Source organism: Plectropomus leopardus, chromosome 13, assembly GCF_026936395.1.
Source record: "Plectropomus leopardus strain MGB_pleo_1.0 chromosome 13, ASM2693639v1, whole genome shotgun sequence".
Classification (NCBI taxonomy): domain Eukaryota; kingdom Metazoa; phylum Chordata; class Actinopteri; order Perciformes; family Serranidae; genus Plectropomus; species Plectropomus leopardus.
This window is the reverse complement of record NC_142188.1, coordinates 24,386,455-24,410,063: the sequence shown is the minus strand read 5'-3', so window position 1 is coordinate 24,410,063 and position 23,609 is coordinate 24,386,455. Positions and strand designations below refer to the sequence as shown.

Here is a 23,609-nt window from a genome sequence, read left to right as displayed (position 1 = left end):
TAATACAGCGGTGACGACACGCCACTTCAGTCTGATTATCAGGCTCCTGCCACAGACACATCACATCTCAGTCCGCTGCTGGTTCCCAGGCAACACGAAAAACAGGCAAACACTGACAAGTCACAGGCCTCGGGGTAAATATCCCATCAGCCACTTAGAGTCCACATGGGGCCTAATGTGTATCACCATGTAAGTGCGATGAATATCTTTAGTGTTATAAAATAGACGGTGTGTGTATTTGAAGACAAGTGTTATTATTGAGGGAAATACTTTAAGCTCCAGATATAGAATCACTGTTGACATGTTGATGAGATTTTCTGTTCTGAAAACATTTCATACAAATCACCTCTCACTATTTAACATCCATGAAAAATGTGGGAGAAATAATGCAACACTGGGAACTAAAATCAGATAAGATCATTTAAAAAGTAAGAAATATTTGAAAAAATACAAATGCAATGTTAAAATCTTAGGTACAGTCGCTTCTGAAAATATTATAGTATCCGTATGTTATATATGCGAAATCCTCTTTTCATAAATGAACAGATTCATATTAAAATGTCTGAAGATGTCCTCTGATTTCAGCCTTTGTGGCATATAAGAGAAATTATGTTTTAACTGGTGATATATAGATATATAAAACTCCTGTAGTCTCTAGCCTCAGCACAAACACAATGCTGGTATGATTCAACATCTGAAATTCAAAATATTATTTTCACTTGGTGACAGAGACAAAATATCACATTATCTGAAGTAAATTGTCTGTATAAGAAGCAACATATACAAAAAAACAACATATTATGGCTGTTTATGTTCTGTGTTTTTCTCTAGGACTTATAGCTGCGTGATAAAGCCCCACAGAGTGTTGAAATGTTTGCTACACCACACTATTGTTGGAGAAAAATGCATCTTAAAGCCGTACAACTAGAGAGGCTAAAAACGGAAAGTTTTCCCTGAGGGTGGAGGGCCGTGGAATCACTTGAATAACAGGATTTATCTCCATAGCAGCATAAATGTGCCCAGTGAATTTCAGAAAAATATGGCCATGATAAATTTTGGCCTGAGGGTGGTGCAAGAGTGTAGCTTCAGAAAAATGCTCGTCCTTTAGGTTAGTCTTTCTCAAGGTAATTTGACTTGTGACCCCCCTCAAAGAAATCAAAGACCCTTCATTACAAGTTATGAGCATTTGTTTTTAGTTTTTAGAGACTGGGGAAGGTGAATATGTCCAGTTTATCAAAAGTAAAAGGAAAAAAAGAAAATTAATTTTGTACAAAACATGCACTTTCTATTCTCACACCTTTACAGGGGATCGGGTTACTGTTTCTGAGAATGTGTGGGTGTTTAGCAGGCAGGGGAAGCAACATAATACATAATCTGTACAGATCTGTAATCTGTAAATCTTGTTCTGGTGGTGCACACGAGAAAAAGTCAGGGGAGTCATGGGAAACATTATTAATCATCAGCTGGGAGTCATGATTTTCCATTTGGAGGTTATTTGTTATCTTCTTGTCATTTTCCGAATGCATTGTTATGGACCAAAGTGTTGGCAAAAGGATATATTTGGCTGATGTTACTGCCACACAAAAGGTCAGAGGTCACAAAAATCATCGGGAATTGAGGGGACCATGAATACCCATATTAAAATGTCACGACAGTGTTGCTCAGATGAGTGGACCAAAGTGTTGGATGGATGACTGACCATCCGTTAGCAGGGAAAAAACAGCTCGAAGTTGAACCGCATTACCAGCATACCCCTCATTATCCCAGCTGGAGTCGTGTCTGATAGCCGCAGCAGGATGCCTCAAATGATTAGCGTATGGTACACTGCTCTGTGATATTGTCCTTTACATAATGTTTCAATCAAACCGGCCATGAGGCTCTGTTGCTGGTAACTGGTCCATGCTCTGATGTCTATGCTCCGATGGCCCCTTGGCTTGTATCCAGATCTGCTAATACAGGTCCAGCGTTGTCCCTCCAGAGACACTTGCACCTCCCATACAGTGGCCCCTGTGTTACAGTACCATATCATCCAAACAGTGGTGGTTGCTCTCTACTGTACTGGCAATACTGGGACATTGACTTGCAAGCCAGGGTTTAAATTAAGGGAAGTGTGTCTATGTTCCCTCAACCCTATAAGTTCCCTCAACCCTGTGTTCCCTCAACCCTATGTTCCTTACAGCCCGATATATTCTCTTAACCCTATGTTTCCTAAATGCTATGTTCCCTCAGCCCTATGTTCTTTTAGCTCTGTGTTCCCTCAGCCATTGAGGTTTACTCAACCTTGTGTCCCCTCAACCTTATGTTTCTTCAGCCCTGTGTTCCCTTAGTCTTATGTTTTCTCAAATGTATGTTTCTCAGCCCTTTTCCCTTAATCCTATGATTCCCTCAGCCCAATATGTTCCTTTAACTATATGTTCCCACAGCCAGGTAAATTATCTAAACTGATGTTCCATCAGCCCAAAATGTTCCCTTAACCCTGTTTTTCCCAAAGACTATGCCCCCTAGCTCTATGCTCCCTCAACCTTATATTCCCTTTACCCTATGTTCCCTTACCTTTATAATCCCTTAGCCCTATATTCCCTCAACTTTGCGTTCCATCAGTCCTGTTTTTCAAATTTATGTTCCTTCAGCCCAATGTTCCCTTAACTCTATGATTCCCTAAAACCCTAGGTTCCCCAGCCCAATGTGTTCCCTTAACCATATATTTCCTCAGCCCTATTTTCCCTTAGCCCTATATGTTCCCTTAAACCTGTGTGTGTCCTAAACATTATGTCCATTTGGCCCTATGGTCATTCCTATGTCCCATAACATTATAATACCTTAGCCCCATATTCCCACAATCCTATGTTCCCTCAGCTCTTTGTTGCCTTTAATTCCATGTTCCCTAAGCCCTGTGTTCCCTCAGTCCTATGTTTCCTCAGACTAATATTTTCCTTAACTATGTTCCCTTAACCCTATGTTCCCTCAACCATATTCTCTAACCCTATATTTATCCCTATGTTACCTTAACCTTATAATCCCTTAGCCCTGTGTTCCCCTGGCCCTGTGTTCCCTCAACCATATGTTCCATCAGGTCCATATGCTCCTTTAGTCCTTTGTTCCCTCAGATCAGTACCTCCACATATGAAGTTATGTTTTCGCCTGCTTGTTTGATTGTCTGTCTGATATTGATTTTTAGGCGCGATGGGCAGCATCCCTAACCCGTACCTTGTTGTGGAGGCCTGCTCTGATGCTAATGGCACATAGGTGCTGAATCCAAATCAATGGATGTGACGTGAAACTGACTTCAGTGCCCACTTCTATCCTGAACCAGCCTTTATAACTGCAATGCTGTGTGATTTCAAAGTGGGCCAAACGCCATCACTGCAGATTTTTCGTTAACATTAAACTGACCCCGAGCGTGCCAGTCCACAGTCATTACCACATCACTTGAGGAATTTGTTTAGGAAACAGCATGAAAAGAAAAGTATAGGCTACCTCTCATTTCTCTCTGCAGCGCTGGTTGTTTTATGAAAGCACTTCTCAGCGCCCCTCTCAACTCCGCCCCACGTTTCCCCAAACTCTGACTGAACTTTCCTCAGAGGAGCCCGTGCGTCACTCTCCACAAACCTGGCTCGGACAAACTACGGGACTGCTCAACTGCTCCTGAAACACGAACAATGGGCTGGCAGGAGCACGGATGGCTCGTCTGTGCGAGTTTTCTCGCATTTGTGGCGTCGGTGCAGAGCATAACGCGGGGGGAGCTTTTTCATTTCGGTCCAAGCGCCAGGGACCAGTTACTGGAAGCAGGGAATGACCAGACGCACCGACTTGAACTGGACAAGCCTGCGTTGTTTTATGATGGCACTTTCAACAGCATCTTTGTAAGTTAACCCACAACTCTGTACACTATTACTGTCATTTTGGACACGCGTGGGATTTATTGTTCAGGATGAACTGACCACTGAATTTGCGCAATTACGCATATCCTAGAAACCCCGGGCAGCTATACGTGAAAAGGCGTCAGTATTGCAACCTTAAACAATACCTGGAAGTTACAGAATATATCTAGGGCAGGGTATGCTCTGGGGTATTTGTAAATATTGATTTACTTATCACAGGGGCTGCTGTATCTTGTGGAATGCATGTGTCCACGCATTCTTACAGCTTCCCCCGAGGTTATCATTTTACTGTTGACACAAAGACCAGAGTACTTATTTTGCAATCCAACTCAACATCCTACTGATGAATCTATGACACAACTGTGAGCCAAATTTGTTAAATGTTCACATCCTGTAATATTTAGACGACACCCAATATATAGACTGTGCAGAATAGCGACTTTGGAGGTTAGTCTGTAACGAAATAAACTCTCAAAGATTTCACTTGTTTGTAATTGCCGTTTGCAGTTACCAGAGTTTTTAAATGACTTGGAAAAAGGCTGAAAGCTGCACCATTGTATTGGACAAACAAACAGCCCTTTATTCTCTGTGATTCTCCTTTTCAAAGAAAAGTGCTGCATCTCTGTTTTAATTGTGCTGCATGTGGATAATATGCTATCAGAAAGCAATTATATACAGAGGGTATTTCCCTTGAAAGGCAGGAACTTAACATTTGCCCAAACTTTTCCATATGTTATTTATTTTTTTAAAGTTATTAGTCTACACTAGGGATACACAATACCATTGGCACATCATTGTTATAGACAGATATTGGCTTTAAAATGAAATACCAGAATCAGCTTACATGGTGATTTCTGCTGGTATGACAAACCGATATTTTATTTTTCTTATTGGCAAAGTGAACATGTACAAAACATCAGCCTCGAGTTGAAATATTTTTCTTTTTTTTCACAACGAATGACTATCACATACACTGAAATGCATTATATTTTATGTCTCTATCTGCTGGTGGGCCATCACGATAAGTGTCTCCATAATATAATGTTAATTCTACTACAGAAGAGACAATCACTACATTAGGTGGGGGAAAAAGTGGACACCGTAAAACTTCAAATATAAGCCCGTCCCAGTTAAACGCCCTTTTACTATCCTGGTGTGGTTTCACATTTTGACAAATAAACACTCATTACAGGCTCGGTCACCATGCTGTTCATTTAAAAAAAAAAAAAAAGATTTGGCTCCCTGCTGGAGCTAATGTTAGTTAGCTGCTTAGATCGTGCTTATAAGTATAAATGTTTAAAGTTTTGTCAGTATAGACATGCTACACACATGGTTAGCTTGGTAAGGTTCTCTATGATTCATTCAGTTAATTTTACTGAAACCATGAGTACCAAAGAATAAGTACTACTGGCATAGTAAAAGAGAGGTTAAATAAATAATTTGATTGTATTTCCCATCTTTGCTGTTTTGTGTGAAAGGAAATAAAAGCCTTTCCCACGTAGACGTCTGTCCCAAATATAAGTCTGTTGAGTTCAGTGGTTTAAGCAAATAATAGCCCAGGCTATTAATTGAAGTTTTACATTATATCAATATCGGTTATATAAATAAGTTATAGATCTGCATATTGGATATTGGCAAAAAAATCCAACATGGTAACCTAGTGTAAAAACATCTTTTTTTACACTAGGCCCAATTTCACCCACGGAGCGAAGGAGATGTGCAGAGGCAAAAAAGTCCTGGTTAACACATGAGTCTGAGGTTAAGAATAAATATTGAATTCCTTATTATGAGAGTGAGTCTGATGGGTTTCCCCACTGCTGATTACTTCCAAGTTATCTAGACATCACTCTCTGTAAACATATTTCTCTCCTGCCATCAAGATGGCCTAAAGACTTTTGTCTTTCATTTATGAGACACAGTCTGAGCCCTGGAGGGGAACAGTAACGTTTTTCACACCAGACATAGTTACAGAAAACTCTTCTCTGATCATTATTGGTGTGATTCATATCCCACAAAGCCCTTTTGTGTTCAGGTATCCGCTAACCTTAAAATCTCTCCCTGCATTACTTCTGTGAGATCAGACTCAGTGATCAGTTTTCCAGCTCTATCTTTCATTTTGTCAGGAAGTTTCTGTAATGAACATTAGTGTGCAATCTGTGGGCTCTCCGGGGCTGCTTGTCAGGGGCAAGGACAGGAAACAGTGTGGCCCAGGCCAGGAATAGTGCTCTTGTTTTCCTCTGGTCAGGAAGTGAAGGAGCCCCATGTGCTGAGTGAATGTGTGTTTTTGACATGAACCCAGCTTTTCTGTTTATTTTTTACAGGCCCTGCATGTGTTCACAATAAACCTTAAGTGTGTAAAATCTGTGTTAAATGGCATCTTGTTTGTTCATTAGTACGTTAGTGGGACATGGCAGCTGACTCGGATCATTACTGTAATGAGTGTGCAATAAAGATCAAAGTGGGTCAGACTAGACTGAGTTTGCCTCTGCTGTGAAACACTTCGTCATGTGTCGTTATAGATGGTCATATGGTGTTACAGTCGTCTCCAACCTTTAATTTCAGATCAACACCAATGGTTTTGTTGCCACAGCAGAGCCAACGGGCGAGTCGACATATCTTGGCGAAATGCCCCCAAAATTCGGCATGATCGCAGCTCTGCAAGGAGACCTGGACACAAGTGATGGTGTTGGGAAGGTTTACTTCCGTCAAGACTCCAGTCCTTATGTGCTCAATCAGGCAGCCAGTTACATCAACAGGGCCTTCCCCGAGGACGACGAGGTCAGTCCCACCCATGCTGTGGTGATCACCTGGGTCAACGTCGCCCCCCACGAAACTCAAAGCAGAGGAGATGGCATTGACAAGAAGGTGAGCAGCACACAGTTTTTCAAGTGATCTGTGGTGTAACTTAGGGCTGGGCAATATATCAATTTTATATTGAGACAAGGTATCAACTCCTCTTTTACAGAATTTAAAGGCTGCATCTCAGTAAAGCTGTAATACTCGACATACGGCCCGTTGGCCAAATCTGGCCCCTGATAGGGTGCTGAGTGGGCCCCCCCAACCATTTTCTAATTAACAATAAAAATAAAATGATTCACACTTGGAATTGTTTTGTACTTTTAGTATACATAAGGTGCCAGAGTGCATAAAATAGCATCAAAATAGAGCTTTTTTATCAAAAAAAGTGCCAGTGGAGGATCTCCCGCACACCTCACAGAGATCGTAGATTAAACCCTTATGTCTTAAAATCCCTAAAAATGTTGTAAAATCCCAGTAATGACCTAAAATCCAAAAAATAGGGGGTCATGTATTTTTTTTTATCTGTTTGTATGTAAAGCATTATTTTTTGCATGAGAAGTGCTATACAAATAAAGTTTGATTGATTGATATCAATATCGAGGCATTAGGTCAAAAATGTTGGGATATTTTTTTTCTCCATTGCCCAGCCTGGGTATAACTTGCTATTTACATTCTCTTTAATGTTTTATTACACAGAGAAACACCTTCCAGCTGGTTATTGCATCCCTGGAGACCGCATCGTACGTTATTGTTCTGTACGCAAGGGATGGGATTCAGTTTTCCTCAACGCCTGTACAAGGCAGGAATGTGATCATGCAGGCTGGCTTCAGTAAGGGTTTGGTCCGAGGTTTCCTGTATTCCAGTCAGGGACCATACTACCGCACCACCACTGATGACGAGGCGTCCGTGAGGGCTTTAGCAGAGTAAGTCAAACAATGGCTGTCAGCTCAGGAATAAATGTTTCCTGGCTAGTGTTGCTGTTTGGATATATTTCAAGAATAGTGACTGTAAGAGTCTTTTCTCCTTATAGGGAGACCAACTCTGGCGTGCGGGGAGTATGGGTGTACGAGATTGGAACGTCTCCCTATTTTACCAACGTGGCTCCAGGAGAGGTCACTGACCTGCCCACCGAGGCCACCACACAGGGGCCCCCTGAGAGCGATGGGGAGTCCTCTGACACAAGGGGGACTGTGTATACTGATGGACAGCAAGTGCAGTATCCTCCTTATGAGACAGAAGGAGCGCAGATCGAAGTCCACCCAGTTCAGTACCAGCCACATCACCCTGACAACCCAGAGGTGTTGGTGGTGGACGACACAGATATAAATGTCGACGGTGAGTCCCCAGGAAAACGGCTCGGAGCTTCTTTTTTAATTATTATCCTTATCAGAACATGTATGTAATCAATTTAGCTGTGTCTGCTATATGCTTACCATTTCTTTCAATGTTTTCAGTGTTTTCTTACAACCTGGGGACATGTGCAAACAATAGAAATAAGTGTTCCCAGTTTGCTGACTGCCAGGACTACTCCAGTGGATACTGCTGCAACTGCAGACCTGGCTTCTATGGCAATGGGATACAGTGTGTGGCGGAGGGTAACGTTACACTCCTGCTTTCAGTGGTCACTTTCAAACAGGATTGTAGCTTTAGAGTGTTGTCATGTTTTAATGCTTCAGGAAAAAAGGAGAGGAATTGGTTAAAATGCATGAAATATGTATCTATGGTGAAGTTTAAACAGTTTCATGTCACAAGACCAGAACTAACGTTATAGATATGACGAGACAAAAAAATACAGTTGTACTATTATTTTTCCTGCATTAGCGTCTAAGCCTAGTAGTGCTGCTATGTTTTCTACTGTAAATGTACAATTTTAACAAAAAAGGTTTTTCCTTTTTTGTGAAATTGCAGTTCTGCTAACTAATCAATACCAGGAATACCACAGTTCATCACCTTTGCTTTGCTTACTAGCTTTTTACTAATACAACTGCACTTAAGACAGTTTTTAAAACAATGTACAACAGCTGCATAGCTAAAAAAAAATACAAAAGTGTAATGCATTCACTTGAGGAAAAAAATACACGTTTCTGAAATAATGAGATTATTATCTACAAATTCTTAAAACACTTTTAATGGGAAAAAGCCTGCTATTTTTTCTGAATTAATTAGATAGTAATCTTGCAAATGAGATTTTTTTTACATGAACATTTTTTCTCATAATACTGGGATATTAATCTTGTTTATTTAATAAAACACAAGATATTTTTTTTCTTAGGTGATTGCATTATGCATCCATAAAATATATCTTGGCCTCTAACAAAAAAAAATTAATATCATTAACTAGCTGGTGTAAAATGATACTCAACAGCATCAATTTGAAAACAAGCTACCTTTTAGGTTGACATTTTAAAACAAACTACGAACTTTGAATTTGTAAATACTTTATTACCAAAAAGCATTTAATGTGTTTATTTTTCTATTTAGTAGCTGTCTTATGTGGAGATGTTTGGGAAAAATCTTTTAGCTGTTTAGCAATTTAATGTTACTTTGTGTGTTCTAAAATTCTCCATAATTGTCCATTTAACTACTATTGGAATTATTTGAATAAGTCTGTGGGTTCAGCTTTGGTGTTCGGATGCTCTCCTCTGTGACCAAATTTGATAGTTTGGGGGTTTTTTTTGCAGGAAAGCCACAGAGGATGAACGGTAAAGTGCATGGAAAAGTGTATGTGGGCAACTCTCCTTCTCCAGTGGAGTTCAGCAGCAACGACCTGCACTCATACGTTGTGGTAAATGATGGTCGTTCCTACGTGGCCATCAGTGACATCCCGTATACCGTTGGGCCCTCACTGCAGCCGCTGTCGGCCCTTGGTGGAGTGATTGGGTGGGCGTTTGCTCTGGAGCAGCCTGGTTTCAAGAATGGCTTCAGTATTATTGGTAAGGGGAATATTTCTAACTTTACTAACAATATCTGATAATATGACACCTAGAAGCTTTTCTTGTGTTTTCCTCAAGCTTCACATGATTAGAAAATTGTAAAAAGCAAATATTCTGGAAGTATAAAACTCTGTAAACAATGTTAATGCTTCTACAAGCACTTTGCCATACAGCTGCAGTTTTACTCACTCTGTCCAGCTGAATTCTCCACACATTACTTCAGCGGAGACAGGAGGCGGTGAGCCAAAGTTCATCCGGGGCCAGGGTCTTAAAGTTAACCTCCTCTTCTCGATCCTCTGTAGGGGGGGAGTTCACGCGGCAGGCTGAGGTGACCTTTCAGCCTGGGAATGAGAAGCTGACCATCAGGCAGGAGTTCAAAGGCATCGATGAGCACGACCACCTGGTGGTGAGCACCACCCTGGAGGGCCGGGTCCCTGAGGTGCCTGGTGGCTCCACTGTGCAGATCGACCCTTACTCTGAGATCTACCAGTACAGCAACAACTGTGAGATGCAGCTTGAACAGAGACTCTCTTTGTTTTTCATTGAAATGTCACTGGCTTGTTTCTCCAGGGTTTTTTTTACATTTGGCCAAATCTCTTTGTCCAAAATTTTTTTAAAAAAGTGTTTTTATGCCTCCGCGCTGGTGGTAGCTGTGGTGGGAGGCGTTATGTTTTTGGGTTGTCCATCCGTCCATCCCATACTTGTGAACACAATATCTCAAGATTACCTTGAGGAAATATCTTCAGACTTGGCACAAATGTCCACTTTGAGTCAAGGATGAACTGATTAAAATTTGGTGGTCAAAGGTCACTGTCACAAAAACATGTTTTTGGCTGTAACATAAGAATTCATACACTTAAATGTCACACAAATGTCTCGTAGGATATAAAGATGATGCAATGACAATTTATATCCAAAAGGTCAAAGTTCAATTTTACTGTGACTTCATAAATGTTCTGTAAAACACTTTTCTGGCCATTATTCAATGTCATAACTCAGGAACAGAAGGGGTGACATTTGGTCAGATAGTGAATTGGTGACACTATTCTTGGCTGTCCACTTTGAAACTGCGCTGATTGTGTATGTGTGAGGCGCCCATGTTTTCGCAGACATGGATGTAGACTGTAGGTGCAACTTGATTAGTTGCAGAGGCATACAACCACGAGGCGGTAATTCTAGTTCTGCTTTTGTAATCATAACTAAACCATTAAGAAGACTGATAAAATTTCTATTTGTTTCTTACTTTCAGTGATCACTTCATCCTCCACTCGGGATTATGTAGTGAGTTTGCCCGATGGTTCCACTGAGACCAGAACGTATCAGTGGCGTCAGACCATCACTTTCCAGAGCTGCCAGCACGGCGAATCTTTGAGAAACATGAAACCGACTCAGATGCTCAGTGTGGACCAGGTCTTTGTCATGTACGACGCTAATAATGAACTCATCCGGTTCGCCATGAGCAACAAGATCGGTGATATCAATGGTGAGGTCACAGGGATTATTTTTGCTTTCCTGTTTTGGTCTCCGCTCATTTCCTTCCTGGAGTACAACTTATAACATCCTGACTAAGGACAGGATTTACTAAAAGTCAGGGCTATAAATGAATGTTTTTCTCATTGAATCACATGAATTATCCCTTTGAAACTTTGGCAAATTTGTTTTATTTCTTTCAAACACATGGGGAGAGGGCAACGAGTAACTTACAAGAAATTAGTAAACAGAAGAAAACAACCTGAAATGAGAAAATAAAGAACAGTTAAAAAAAATTATATATATATATATATATATATATATATATATATATATATATATATATATATATATATATATATATATGTATATATATATATGTTTTTCTATTCTAAAAATCTTTTGTAAAAGTTATTAGTTATTATAATATAAACATGATTTTTAATATGAAATTCTAGTAAATATATATATAGTTTTGTTGACGTTTTTCCACTAGTTTTAAATTATTTTTCCAACCCCCTTTTTATTCCCACCTATTTTATCATTTACTTGTCACCTTTTTCTAATTTCTATATATTTGTTGGACATTTCTTGTAAAGTCGGTCATTGCCTTTTCCTCCATGTTTTCCCAAAGAAATCAAACCAATTTACATAGATTTCAAAGGGTTAACTAGCTTGTGAAAGGTGTCTGAATGCAGCACAAAAAAGTGATGTTGATGCAGGATTCAAAAGGTCAATATTATATTGGTAACACTGTCCTTAAATACACAATTTATTCTCAGGAGGGCAGCCACAGGAGAACCCATGTTTCACTGGAAGACACGGCTGTGACACCAACGCTGTGTGCCGACCTGGAGACGGAGCTCAGTTCACCTGCCAGTGTGCTGCTGGCTTCAACGGTGATGGCCGCACATGTTATGGTAAGAATGACATATGAGTTAATACAAAAAGGACCTTTTTTTAAAAATTGTTGTTTGTGCAATAAAGCTTCTTACCGCCAGTGTAGTATCTGCTTTGAAGTGAATCAAACAGTTTGACTGTACTGTTGAGAGCCATAATTTAATTAACCCAGACTTTCTAAAGCCTTCCTTCCTGGGGAACTGGGCAATCAAACCAATTAGCAGAGGGAGTCCCATGTGGTAAACAAAGCCTCTGATGCTCCCAGACCAGGTTAACGTATATAGTGTGGCCCTTGTCCCCAGTCCACACTCTATAGGACTTTTTGAGACTAGACAGGAAGAGCTCTGAGGCCCATACAGTAGAAAGAGGAAGGAAACATCTCAGACAGATGTTATCTGCAAACATTTGTAATTAAGAAACCTAATCAAGCTCTCCCCTCTGATCTCCATCTGATAATGAAGGACACTGATTTAACTAAAACAGAATTCAGAGCCTCAAACTCAAACACAGACCTGCGGCAGTTATTAGCATATGATAATTGCCTCTTCTCTTTACCAGACATTGATGAGTGCAGGGAGAATCCTCAGATCTGTGGCTCCCACGCTATCTGCAACAACCAGCCCGGGACCTTCCGCTGCGAATGTGAGGAGGGTTATCAGTTTGGCAGCGATGGGCAGACCTGCGTTGGTAAGTGGTGTTTGTGTGCTGCCGAGTGCAATTACATATTTTAAAAATCTCAACTGGTAGTTTGGATGTAGAGGTTCAGATATAAACTGTAATTAAATGTATTAAGATATCGAGTGGACTAGAGTGAGCAATATAAAACACATGCATACTTACCAAACATAAGTGACTGGTGCAGTGGCATTATCATTTCAGGGATTATCTAGTAGAAAGTGTGATTTTAAAAAAAAGTTGAATGTGATGCCTAGTCCTTTTTGACATGCTCTAACATATCATATCATAATCACTTCTTACCAAAATAAATATTTTAAGAAGTATCTCTTCTTCCCCTCAGAGGTTGATCGACCTGTGGACGCCTGTGAAGAAGGCACCCACACCTGTGACATTCCTGAGCGCGCTCAGTGCAGCTACACCGGAGGCTCGTCCTACATCTGCTCCTGCCTGCCAGGGTTCATAGGGGATGGAAGAATCTGCCAAGGTACAGCACACACATTATTATTCACAGGAATAACTGAGTTTGTAGGTTACAGACTAACTACAACATGGGCGTCATTCAAAGGTTGCAGAATATATGACATTAATGAGTAGTTATTGCATCTAGTTAAAATCCAGTGAAATGAACTGTTTGTAGTTTATTAGAACTTTTAGTATCTTTTGTGTTTATCATGATAACATTAGATTTACTGTACAGGATTGTAGTAGTGCTTTTGCATATATTAGCCCATCAGTTACTTCTTGTTGTAGCCAGTTAGGCCATGTAACTTTTAAGGCTGATCTACCTTACACAGACTCGTAAGCATGACATCCAGCCCACATAGCTGCAGCTGTGAATGGCCAGATTGCTGCCAACACAATCAGAGCTCCCACTGCTGCTTTGTGGGCTGAAAGAAGTTTAATTTCCAGTTACTACGTCTTTAAACCAAAGTGAGATTTCTCTTAATTAAGGAGAAAAAATAATAGTCATTAGTGAATGGAATCACAGAAAGCTTTTTTAAACTCATTTAGCAATTACATTGTAAAATCATATTATTCATTTAATATTTAAACATGATGGTAAATTGTTCAGTCTATGAAAGAATGATTTAAACGTAGTTACATTATTAGATTATTGTGAACTGATTATAAATTCAACTCTAAAAGTCTATAATGATACCTGTGGAACTCTCTGTGGCTTAATACTTGTTGGTGTCTGCAAGGAGAATGTGAAATTTGAGATTTGAGAGTTTTCAGCCAAAAGGTTTTGCATTCATGAGCGATGTTGTCAGAGGAAGGAAAAACACAAGCTGACAAGGACATTGTGAAAGTGCTGTGATTTTAGCGGCTTCTGGCAATGAAAGTGTTGTTGGAAATTCGCCCTTATATCTTGAATGTCAGAGCATCCTTTCTTACAGTTACCAGGAGAGTTTTCAAAACGCAGCCTCCTTGCAAATGAATTATCATGTGATTGTGACCAATGATGGCTAGAATCTGCTGAAACTAACGGCTGCCTGTATGATATGGTGCAAAATCACATGACATGTTTCAAAAATGGTTGGCTAAACAGGCTCATGGGAAACGGCCTAGTCCTTTAACACAAGTAGTCCAGATTTCAAATCCATTACATGGGCTTTAAGGCTATAATTGTTGAACCATCTGCCCAGGAACGGGGGAGGTGAGATTGCTTACATAATACATCTGCAGCGACTGAGCAGTGAAACATGAAAAGCAGACGGAGGTCCTCAATCTGCGTGTAGTTTTTTCTGGCTGGTCCTCAGTAGCACTCATTCATAGTTTTCATTCTTTCCATGCTTGATGTTGTTGGGCACAGGCTCACCCGGATCATCTGACCATAAAAGGACACGACAAATTGGACATGCGGAAAAATATTTCCGCTTATACGGTTGATGAATGATTCCTCTCTCTCTCTCTCTCTCTCACTCTCTCACTCACTCACCCTGTCCTTTTTTCCCGTAGACATAGATGAGTGCCAGCCAGGCAGGTGCCATCAGGACGCTGTGTGTTATAACACCCAGGGATCATTTACCTGCCAGTGCAGGCCGGGTTACTATGGTGACGGCACCTACTGCTCTCCAGGTAAGTCTTGTGGAATGCCATCACTTTTTGACAAGCAAACCCAACATCCTACTTGAACAGTGCATCATTGTCAGTCGGCTTGATTTTATATTCAGTCTGGAAACACTGTGAAACAAGTTTATTTTGGGATTGTGTCGTGGGAGTCTGGACAGATTTGGTAATAGTTTTCTTTTGATTCAGATGCAGACTGATGACTAACAAAAAAACCTGATCATTTTCACTCTCAGCATTGTGTATCCCGCCCACTTGGGCAAGAGCAGTGTTTGAAAATGAGTTCCTTGCCAGAGTATATTGGTGCCAGCTGGAACCTGTTTTTCATTTTCTTCTGGATGGCAAAAGGAATTTGTCATGTCTTATGAGGGATTTGTGTGGCTGAATTTAAAGCAGAGGACAAAAGGAGATATAAGTGAACTCATGAATACATTTGTGGCATTATTACGGGGGTGTCTGCGTTCACTCTCATTTGTCATTTTTCTCTTCAGAGAGGACAAAAACACAATGTGAGAGCCACAGAGACAGTCTTCTGGGTGCGACAGAGTTTGGTCCACGGGGCCCCCGACCTCCTGTTGGACAGTACATCCCTACATGTGATGAGAACGGAGCCTATGAACCCATGCAGTGCCACGGCAGCACAGGACACTGCTGGTGCGTGGACCGAAGTGGGCGGGAGATCCCTGGGACTCGCTCTGGGCCTGGCAGCAGACCAATGTGTGAGTAAATCTCATGTGTTTATCAGCAGGGGAGCACAGTGTCTACCACTGTTTATTAAAGGAACACTAGCCGCCCTGATGTGTTTGTATGCCATTTTTTCACCCTATACTACTTTGACTTTGAGAAGAAACCGTTTTTCTCTCATGCCTTTGGAAGTATCCAAAAAATGAAGTCATTGGGATCCATGTTTAACAGCAGCAAAACTATCTAAAAAAATACAAACCCAGTTTAATCCAAGTCTCATTTATCCAACCATATGCCCAGAACTCCCCAAACAGATGGACCATTCTAACTGGGAGCTGAACAGAAAGTGAAACTTGACAAAAATTCAAAAATCCAGTCAGAAATTCAGTTCACTTGCTGAACACTGGAGCTGCTGGTGAGTGACTTTAGTAGTTTTAACGGTTAGTTTTGATTTGGGAAAGTCAAACAATGGTTCATCCACACTACCAGTGGTAGACATGCAACTCCTGTGTTCAGCAAGGTGAAAATTCTGTTTGGCTGTGGTTAAATGTGGACCCCTTTCATTTCAATTTATCATGAATTTAATCAGTTTTTGGATTCTTTGTTCACTAGAGGCATGTGAGAAGAACTTTTTCTGAACTGTTTCGGTGTAACATAAGGTGAGTAATTGATATACAAATGGTCCGTTGGGGGATTCCTTTGAAAGAGCAAATATACATGAGTGATGCACAGCCATAAACACAAGCAAAAATCAATAACTAAATTTTGCAGAGGATTTTTATAAAAAAAATTCTGTCGCTAAACTGATTCGTGGTTGGTTCCTCCTCAACAAGACCCCTGATTTCTTAGTGGTTGCCTCTGGTAGGTATTGACCACGGTGGAGTGCCACCACCTGTTGGACCCACACCACGACCTGATGTCCACCCCCTGCCTTCAGGAACACACCTGTTGTTTGCCCAGAGCGGCAGGATCGAGCACGTCCCTCTGGAAGGTTATGATATGAAGAAGAATGACGCTAAGGCTCTCCTCCATCTCCCTGTAAGTTTCTTTGAATACACTTATCTTGTGGAGAAGGTTTTTGTCATTTTTGTTTTTTTTGAAAATTATGTTGTTCAACATTTTAAGAGCCATGTCCTGGTAATACCAGTGCTATTTATGTGGCTTTTGGGTTATTCCATGTAAATTCACCCAGTATTCAGAACTTTTCCCCGTTCATTTCATGGATCCTACAGTTTTTCTCCAAATACTTTTTAGTATTAAACTTTATACGTGAATTTTTGAAGTTTGATTTCATAATGTCGCAATGGTATGCTACGCCTGACTGACTGCTTATTTTTCACTGGACTGAGTTGAAATTTGTACTAAACATTCACAAAACCCTAATATTAATTTGCAACATGTATTAATATGAATAGTTGATGCTAAATGCTAACAGTAATAAATTTTATAAAAATAAACAGTTTTTACCAAACGGAGAATCTTACAATTTAAAAACGTATTACTTTGACTAGTTTCACTGTCTTGCAGCCAAATTTTAGCATTAATTTCATTAAAAATTAGTGCCACAGATCTTGCTTCATATAGCTCCAGAGCTGAAATACCCACTTCATAAGATATGAAATGTTGAAAAAAGATAACATTTTTTTGGAACTTCTTTGCACATGTTAACATTTATTGCAGATTCATATATATATATATATATATATATATACACACACACACACACATATATATATATCTTGTGTTTGACTAAAATGTGTTTAAATGGAAGATAAGGGAATATTTTACTGTATTTTTGTCTGTTTATCACTGCCAAATGCTAATACAATCTCAGAGGATCACAGCTGTACAATAAGCACTTCTGAGTAAAGAAATATTTCACAATGAAGATGTGATGTGAGTTTAAGCAAATAGCAACTGTAAGTTCATCTCAGGCAAAACGTCAGGATTTCTTGGTATGTGTGATCAGATATATTACTCTAGAGAAAACAATCAAAATCAAAAGCTCTAGTATGTTTGGATTTCTTGTTTGTGTATCCAACATCAGCTCAGCCTCTTACACAAATCACTCCCCCGCTGCAAATAACATTTGCGTCCTAGGTCTGTTGTTTCCCCATCTGCGTCATGCATTCACTGCCTGCTCTTGATTGGAGGCACATGGTGACATTCACACTAATTACTAACATCAGTCTGACATCTTTGGAATTGCAATCTGTATTTCTTGTTATGGTGATTTCCAAAGCAGCTGGTCTGGGGCCTGGCCAAGTTGCTCACACTCAGTGTGTGGCTCTGCTTAGATTTATGTCTAGACGTTAATGTAAAAAAGAAAAAAATGTCTGGACTGTGTTTTTAAGTACGACCACAAAAGTGCACTTCAAAGATTGTTGGTTGATGAACCCTCCACAGGAGAAGGTAATCATCGGAGTGGCCTATGACTGTGTGGAGAAAATGGTCTACTGGACTGAAATCACCTCTCCCTCAATCAGCAAGGCCAGCATCCAGGGGGGAGAGCCCACTGCAGTCATTAGATCAGGTAAATGTTTAATTATATCCTTCACACTTTCATTTTCAACCACTTATTAATAGGAGACTGTTTTCATGTGAAAAATGTAACATCCCAACAGACCTGGACAGTCCAGAGGGTATTGCCATCGACCACTTGGGGCGAATTATGTTCTGGACAGATTCTGTGAAGGATCGAATTGAGGTGGCGTCGTTGGACGGGTCTCAGCGTCGTGTCATAATAGACACTGATCTCGTCAACCCCCGTGCCATTATCACCGACCCTACCAGTGGGTGTGTATTGTTTTTACTTAAAACTCTTTTCTAGATATTCTTGAAACAATAAGATGAAGCAACAAAAACAGTCAAAAACCAGGTAAACTCAGACATGTACAGGAGTAAGAAATAAATTAAATCAAAATATTAAAATAGCAAAGGCTACCAGCTGTACGAATTGTTTAAGATTGCTATGCATTAGATCAATGGTTATCAGCTGATCCAGCCACGGGGGCACCAGATTTCTCCTTCGTCATTAGTTCAAGGTCAACACATGAGATAAATTACCACATATTCAATTTGATTTCACAAAATGTACAACACATTTGCTTAGAAGTAGGGCTATCAAACGTTTCATTTTCCAAATCATGATCAATTGTGGAATTTCAATTGTGATTTTGCATTACAAACATAATTACATTATGAAATCCATTGACAAAGTAAAGCAATTCTTGCCAGATGGTCTTGATTAAGAATCAAATTACAGCAAAAAAAACTGTTTGGGACTAGCATAAAGTGGTCATATCTGTAAAGGGGAGAACCAAGAGAACCTATTTTCATTTAGATATCTTGAGGTCAGAGGTCAAGGGACCCCTGTGGAATAACCATGCTGTTTTTCCAACACAAACATTTTGCCTGAATCTGTATTGTTAATCAAGTCCCTTCGTGAAATGCTAGTATAACATGGTCAGGTCTTCTAGTTTCATATGATACTGATATTGTTGCTTGAGCTTTAAAACTCAACGCGGTACAGCCTCTTAAAGACAGGAATGTGATCTGGCAATAAATGGGATTTAAAAAGATAACACATCATGTACAGAATTAATCACATCCTGATTAAGGCATTAATGCTGACAGCCCTACTTAGAACAAAAAGAAATATTGCAAAAATAAACAGAAACGGCACTGCAAATTTAAAAGCTCTGTGCTAGAAATTTGCTGTACTTCAAAATAAAGTGTGTTTTTTTACAAACCTGGTACATTTACAAGTCACTTGTGGTCCATTCAGAGCAGAGTGGCGACCCAGTTTTGGTCTGCTACCCACTAGTTGGGAACCACTGCATTAGATCTTAAGATAGGGCCATGACAAATATGCTGGGTGGGTTACTCATCCTCCCCGAGCCTCCTTTAGATAAGCGAGAAATGGGTCCTGATAGCCAAGAATTTTTTTAATTGAGTTGGTTTTCACGATACTGAGTCTTTCCATCTGTATGACTGACATCATGTAAGACCTCCTTCTGTGGAAGAAACGAGGAGAGGGCGATTTTCATGCCCGTAAAGTGAATCTTTTGGTGACAGTCACCCCCAGCATAAAGGCCTGTTTGATGGCTGTAGGGAGGCACAGAGTGAATTGTGAACACCCGAAAATGGCGAATACCTATGGAACCTCTTCCAAATTTCTTATTCCAATGTTATCTTGACGTAGGATAACATTTAGTTGCAAGGTAGAACAAAACCCAACATCTGCTAGGCATTGTAATGTTAATGTCCACGCAACATGAAGTTCTAGCATCATCAGACACTTAAAATATCCTCAATCCGATTTTTATTCCAACCAAAATTTAACATCTGTCTATTGCTGCCATCTGAAAAAAGATACAGAAGTATCCACTGCCAAACCACCAGACTACACAGCAGCTTCTTTCCCCAGGCTGTGAGACTCCTCAACTCCTCCTTTGACGCCAAAAAGATGTAGCAGGATTTAGGATCAACTTCAATTTCATTTTTTCTTAAACCACGTTGGGTGGTATTTATCTTCTCATCTAATCCCTGGCAAGAAAGCAAATAAGCACATATCCCAATATGTCACACTATTCCTTTAAATATGTATAAGTATACTGTATATCTGGATAGTAGAACAGCTTGTGTGGATATTAGCAAAATTTTCAAATACTGGCAGTCTCCAGTACTCACAAGAAGCCGCAACAACTTTGATTTGTTTCTGCTGAAGAATCAGTGTCAAAACAGTAACATTCATGAAATCTACCTGTAATTTAAAAAGATCTGATTAAAAAAAATCTGCTGAGTTTGATGGTGAACTGACTCTAGTCCTGTCCCTATAACAGTAATCTCTACTGGGCTGACTGGAACCGCGATGCCCCCAAGATCGAGACCTCTTACATGGATGGATCCAACAGGAGGGTGCTGGTTAAAGATGACCTGGGCCTGCCAAACGGCCTGACTTATGACTCTCAGAGCTCTCTGCTCTGCTGGGCAGATGCAGGTACTGTAGATTTCAGACAGATGACTCATCTATGAAATGATGTCTGCCTTGTGATCAGCAATAACCCCTCTTGCCTGCAGGCACACATAAAATGGAGTGCACACATCCTGGCCACGGTGATCGCAGAAAGGTTATGGAGGGACTTCAGTACCCGTTTGGAATCACGTCTTTTGGAAAGAACATCTACTACACTGACTGGCGGAGGTTTGACTTTTTTATTATCATCTTAAAAACTATCTTTATACAACTTATGGGATGTAAGTTTAAAAAAAAAAAAAAGAAAGAAAGAAACTACTTTAAGTTTTTTGAATGAATGAAATCTTGGAATGCTTTATGTTTGTATAATGCTTACATAATTATTAAACGTTATTACACACATATTTAGTGGTAGGGGTTTGGCCAGTGTAGCTAGATGTAATTTGGATCGTTTTGAATTAGTACACAGTGGAATTTATGAAGACATAAAGCAGCCTTTATCCAGGGTTCACTGTGCAATGTAAGAAGTTAGATCTGTTGAGGTAGAGGGGGGAGAGGGGAGGTCAGAGGTCAAAAAGCTCCCCACACTTTAACCATGGGCCCTTGATGTTCTTCCAGACCGCTCTGAAGACTGGAGCTTTCTTTCTCATTCTGTATGTTAGCCACTGAAAAAATGCGGGGGTTGGGGTGTCTATTTGTGTGTGTGTGTATGTGGAGTGGAGAGCATCTTAAAAAGTGGCAGCTGCTTGCAATTTCTCAGCCTCAGCGTCTGCGAGTGACCTGCCTAGGGCCTCCCTCTGATCTTGCCAGGCCTGTAGCTTTTGCAGGAAAAGGTTGAGAGGTGGTGTTGGTGGGAGGGGGAGGCACACAAACTATGCCAGTTATGTCGAAGAAAGCTACCCTAACCCCTTACTCATTCTTGACAAACTTTATACAAAACACAAGGAGGCAGGATGCTAACATTTCTCAAGCTGGGATAGTCTCAGATTGCTAAACTCTTGCTAAGTGCTTTTTGTGTTTACAACAGAGATGCCGTGGTTGCTGTGGACCGCTATGCTGGCAAGGAGTCAGATGAGTTCCAGCCTCAAAAACGGACCAAGATATATGGGATCACCACAGCCTTAGGCCAGTGTCCTTCAGGTAAACATACCAGCTGTTCGATTCAGTTTTGTTTATAAAGCCCAGTATCACAAATCACAAGTATTCTCAATGGGCTTTAAAACATACAGCATCCCTCTGTCCCTTGACCCTCACAGTGGATGAGGAACCCCCGTCCCCGGCATGAAATGTCCCGCAATTTCAAAGAAATTAGTAATTTGGAAAAAAAAAATTAAAAAGTTAATGAAAAATCGTCAAACCTAAACTACATTTATAGTTAACACAATTATATATTTTACATAATTATTTTTTAGCACTTTTTCAAGTAATTTTCTCATTTGTTTTTTTTTTTTTTTTTTTCTTTACTACTTTTGTTTTTGGTGGTTTTTATGTGCTGATTTTCAGGTAATTTTTTGTACTTTTTACTAATTTCTTGCCAATGTTTGGATCATGTCTTCATAAGTTGCTCATTGCCTTTCTTCCCGTGTTTTTCGAAGAAGAAGTCAAGCCAATTTGCCCAGGTTTGAAAAGGTTAACATGAACTAACTGAGATTAATCAGATAAATAGGATATAAATCAGTTTAGTGCAGTTCCTTTTAAGGCCAATTAAATGTTCCAGACTCTGTAATGGGATGTGATGGTCAGTTGTGTCAAGTGTGACACTTAACATATCCGCTCTTGAAGTCTTAAATATGTTATTATTATTAAATGTTTGGTTCTTTTTATTCACCAAACAAATGGCAAGGAGACTCTCCCAGTCCCACGAAAGACAGTTCCTAGAAATAGCTTGACCCAGGTACATTTGGAGGCTACCTTTGAGTCACGCTTATTATCTATTTTCTTTACTCCTCAGGACCTAGCAGCCCACCTTTGTGCCCTCTGTTAAGATACGTATACTTTGAACAAGAAAAATCGCAGGTTCTGAAAGCAGTAGGAGGTATTTTGCTGCAAGTGTTAAACATTACATAGAGGGATGAGTGATGTTACTATGCGGCACCAGGCCTCATCCTCTCCTCCAGATAAGGCTGCATGCATAAATCCAGGGAATGTGGAGTCAAGGGAGAGGGGCCTCCAACATCTGGAGTTTGCTATGTGTTTCTTTCAAGTGTGTATATGTCTGTTGAACAAAAAGTGACGCGACTGTTTCCTGCCATCCCCTGCTATGGTGGCTCAAGATTTATACTAACACCCAGGAATGTCCCACATTAATACAAGTTTGTTTTTTTCCAGGACAAAACTACTGTGCTGTGAACAACGGGGGCTGTACTCATCTCTGTTTAGCCACCCCTACCGGCCGCTCCTGCAAATGCCCCGACAACGCAGTGGGCGTGGGCTGTGTGGAGAGAGACGGCGGGTACTGAGAGGAGGCGGCTGTGCTCTGAGAGTTGACACTGTTTGGATGTTTGACCGCAAATTAGGAGCCATTCAGCATTACTAAACTATAGCTGCTGAAAATGCCACTGAAAACCACAGAGGTGAACTTACTGTGCCTTTTATTGCTCAGCGTTATGCTTATCTACATTTTTACATTTACAAAATCACAAGCGCCATTGAAAATTGTAAATATAAACACTATTATTTTGTCTTTTCCTGAGTGCACATAAACTGAGAATAAAGCTCAAGGGATATATAATTTAATGTGAAATTTATCACAGCAATGCATTACATCATGTCATGTTGTTACACTGTGGCATGTTTGGATTGTCTTATCTCATGGAAGTATTATTGTGGAGTAGGACTAGTGTCTGTGCAAGCTGGTGCTGGTGGAATGAGTTTACATGCTGCAGCAAAAGAATAAACATTTTTCTAACATGTTCTGGTATGTGTATGGCTTCAGTGAAATAACAGCGACACCGTGTGTTGGGTAGTGTTAAGTACAAATACATGTTTGACGTGATGTTGCAGTAGGTGGCGCCAAAGTTAAGCTTGCCTATGGGCAGCACATGCCATGGAATAACAAATGCAATGTCTAAGGCAGATTTGCATGTAAAAATGTACAATGTCTAAATATATTTAAATGTATGCTCTGTATTCAAAATATTCGCATAGCAGTTGTGGTTTTGGCCCTTAGATTTATTATAATAGACTTTTAAAATAATAGTATTTTGAAGCTCCTTT

At 40.2% G+C, this 23,609-nt stretch overlaps 1 protein-coding gene across 1 annotated transcript; it reads left to right on the top strand.

Annotated features, from left to right (window-relative positions):
• The first annotated feature begins 3,554 nt into the window (after positions 1 to 3,554).
• nid1a (nidogen 1a) lies at positions 3,555 to 23,303 on the top strand. Its single transcript, XM_042502149.2, has 20 exons — positions 3,555 to 3,863; positions 6,444 to 6,746; positions 7,377 to 7,603; positions 7,711 to 8,015; positions 8,135 to 8,275; positions 9,362 to 9,613; positions 9,916 to 10,116; positions 10,863 to 11,096; positions 11,866 to 12,003; positions 12,542 to 12,670; positions 13,002 to 13,145; positions 14,621 to 14,740; positions 15,223 to 15,450; positions 16,281 to 16,453; positions 17,822 to 17,948; positions 18,040 to 18,211; positions 20,260 to 20,417; positions 20,498 to 20,621; positions 21,421 to 21,533; positions 22,722 to 23,303. Exons 1-20 carry the CDS (start codon positions 3,660 to 3,662, stop codon positions 22,850 to 22,852), a joined length of 3,624 nt encoding a protein of 1,207 aa, XP_042358083.2. The 5' UTR covers positions 3,555 to 3,659; the 3' UTR covers positions 22,853 to 23,303.
• Positions 23,304 to 23,609: the final 306 nt, after the last annotated feature.

Coding starts and splice junctions, on each gene's coding strand:
- nid1a (XM_042502149.2), top strand. CDS start 3,660: ATGGGCTGGCAGGAGCACGGATGGCTCGTCTGTGCGAGTTTTCTCGCA. Junction 10,117..10,862: donor CTACCAGTACAGCAACAACT/GTGAGATGCAGC, acceptor TCTTACTTTCAG/TGATCACTTCATCCTCCACT. Junction 15,451..16,280: donor GCCTGGCAGCAGACCAATGT/GTGAGTAAATCT, acceptor TGCCTCTGGTAG/GTATTGACCACGGTGGAGTG.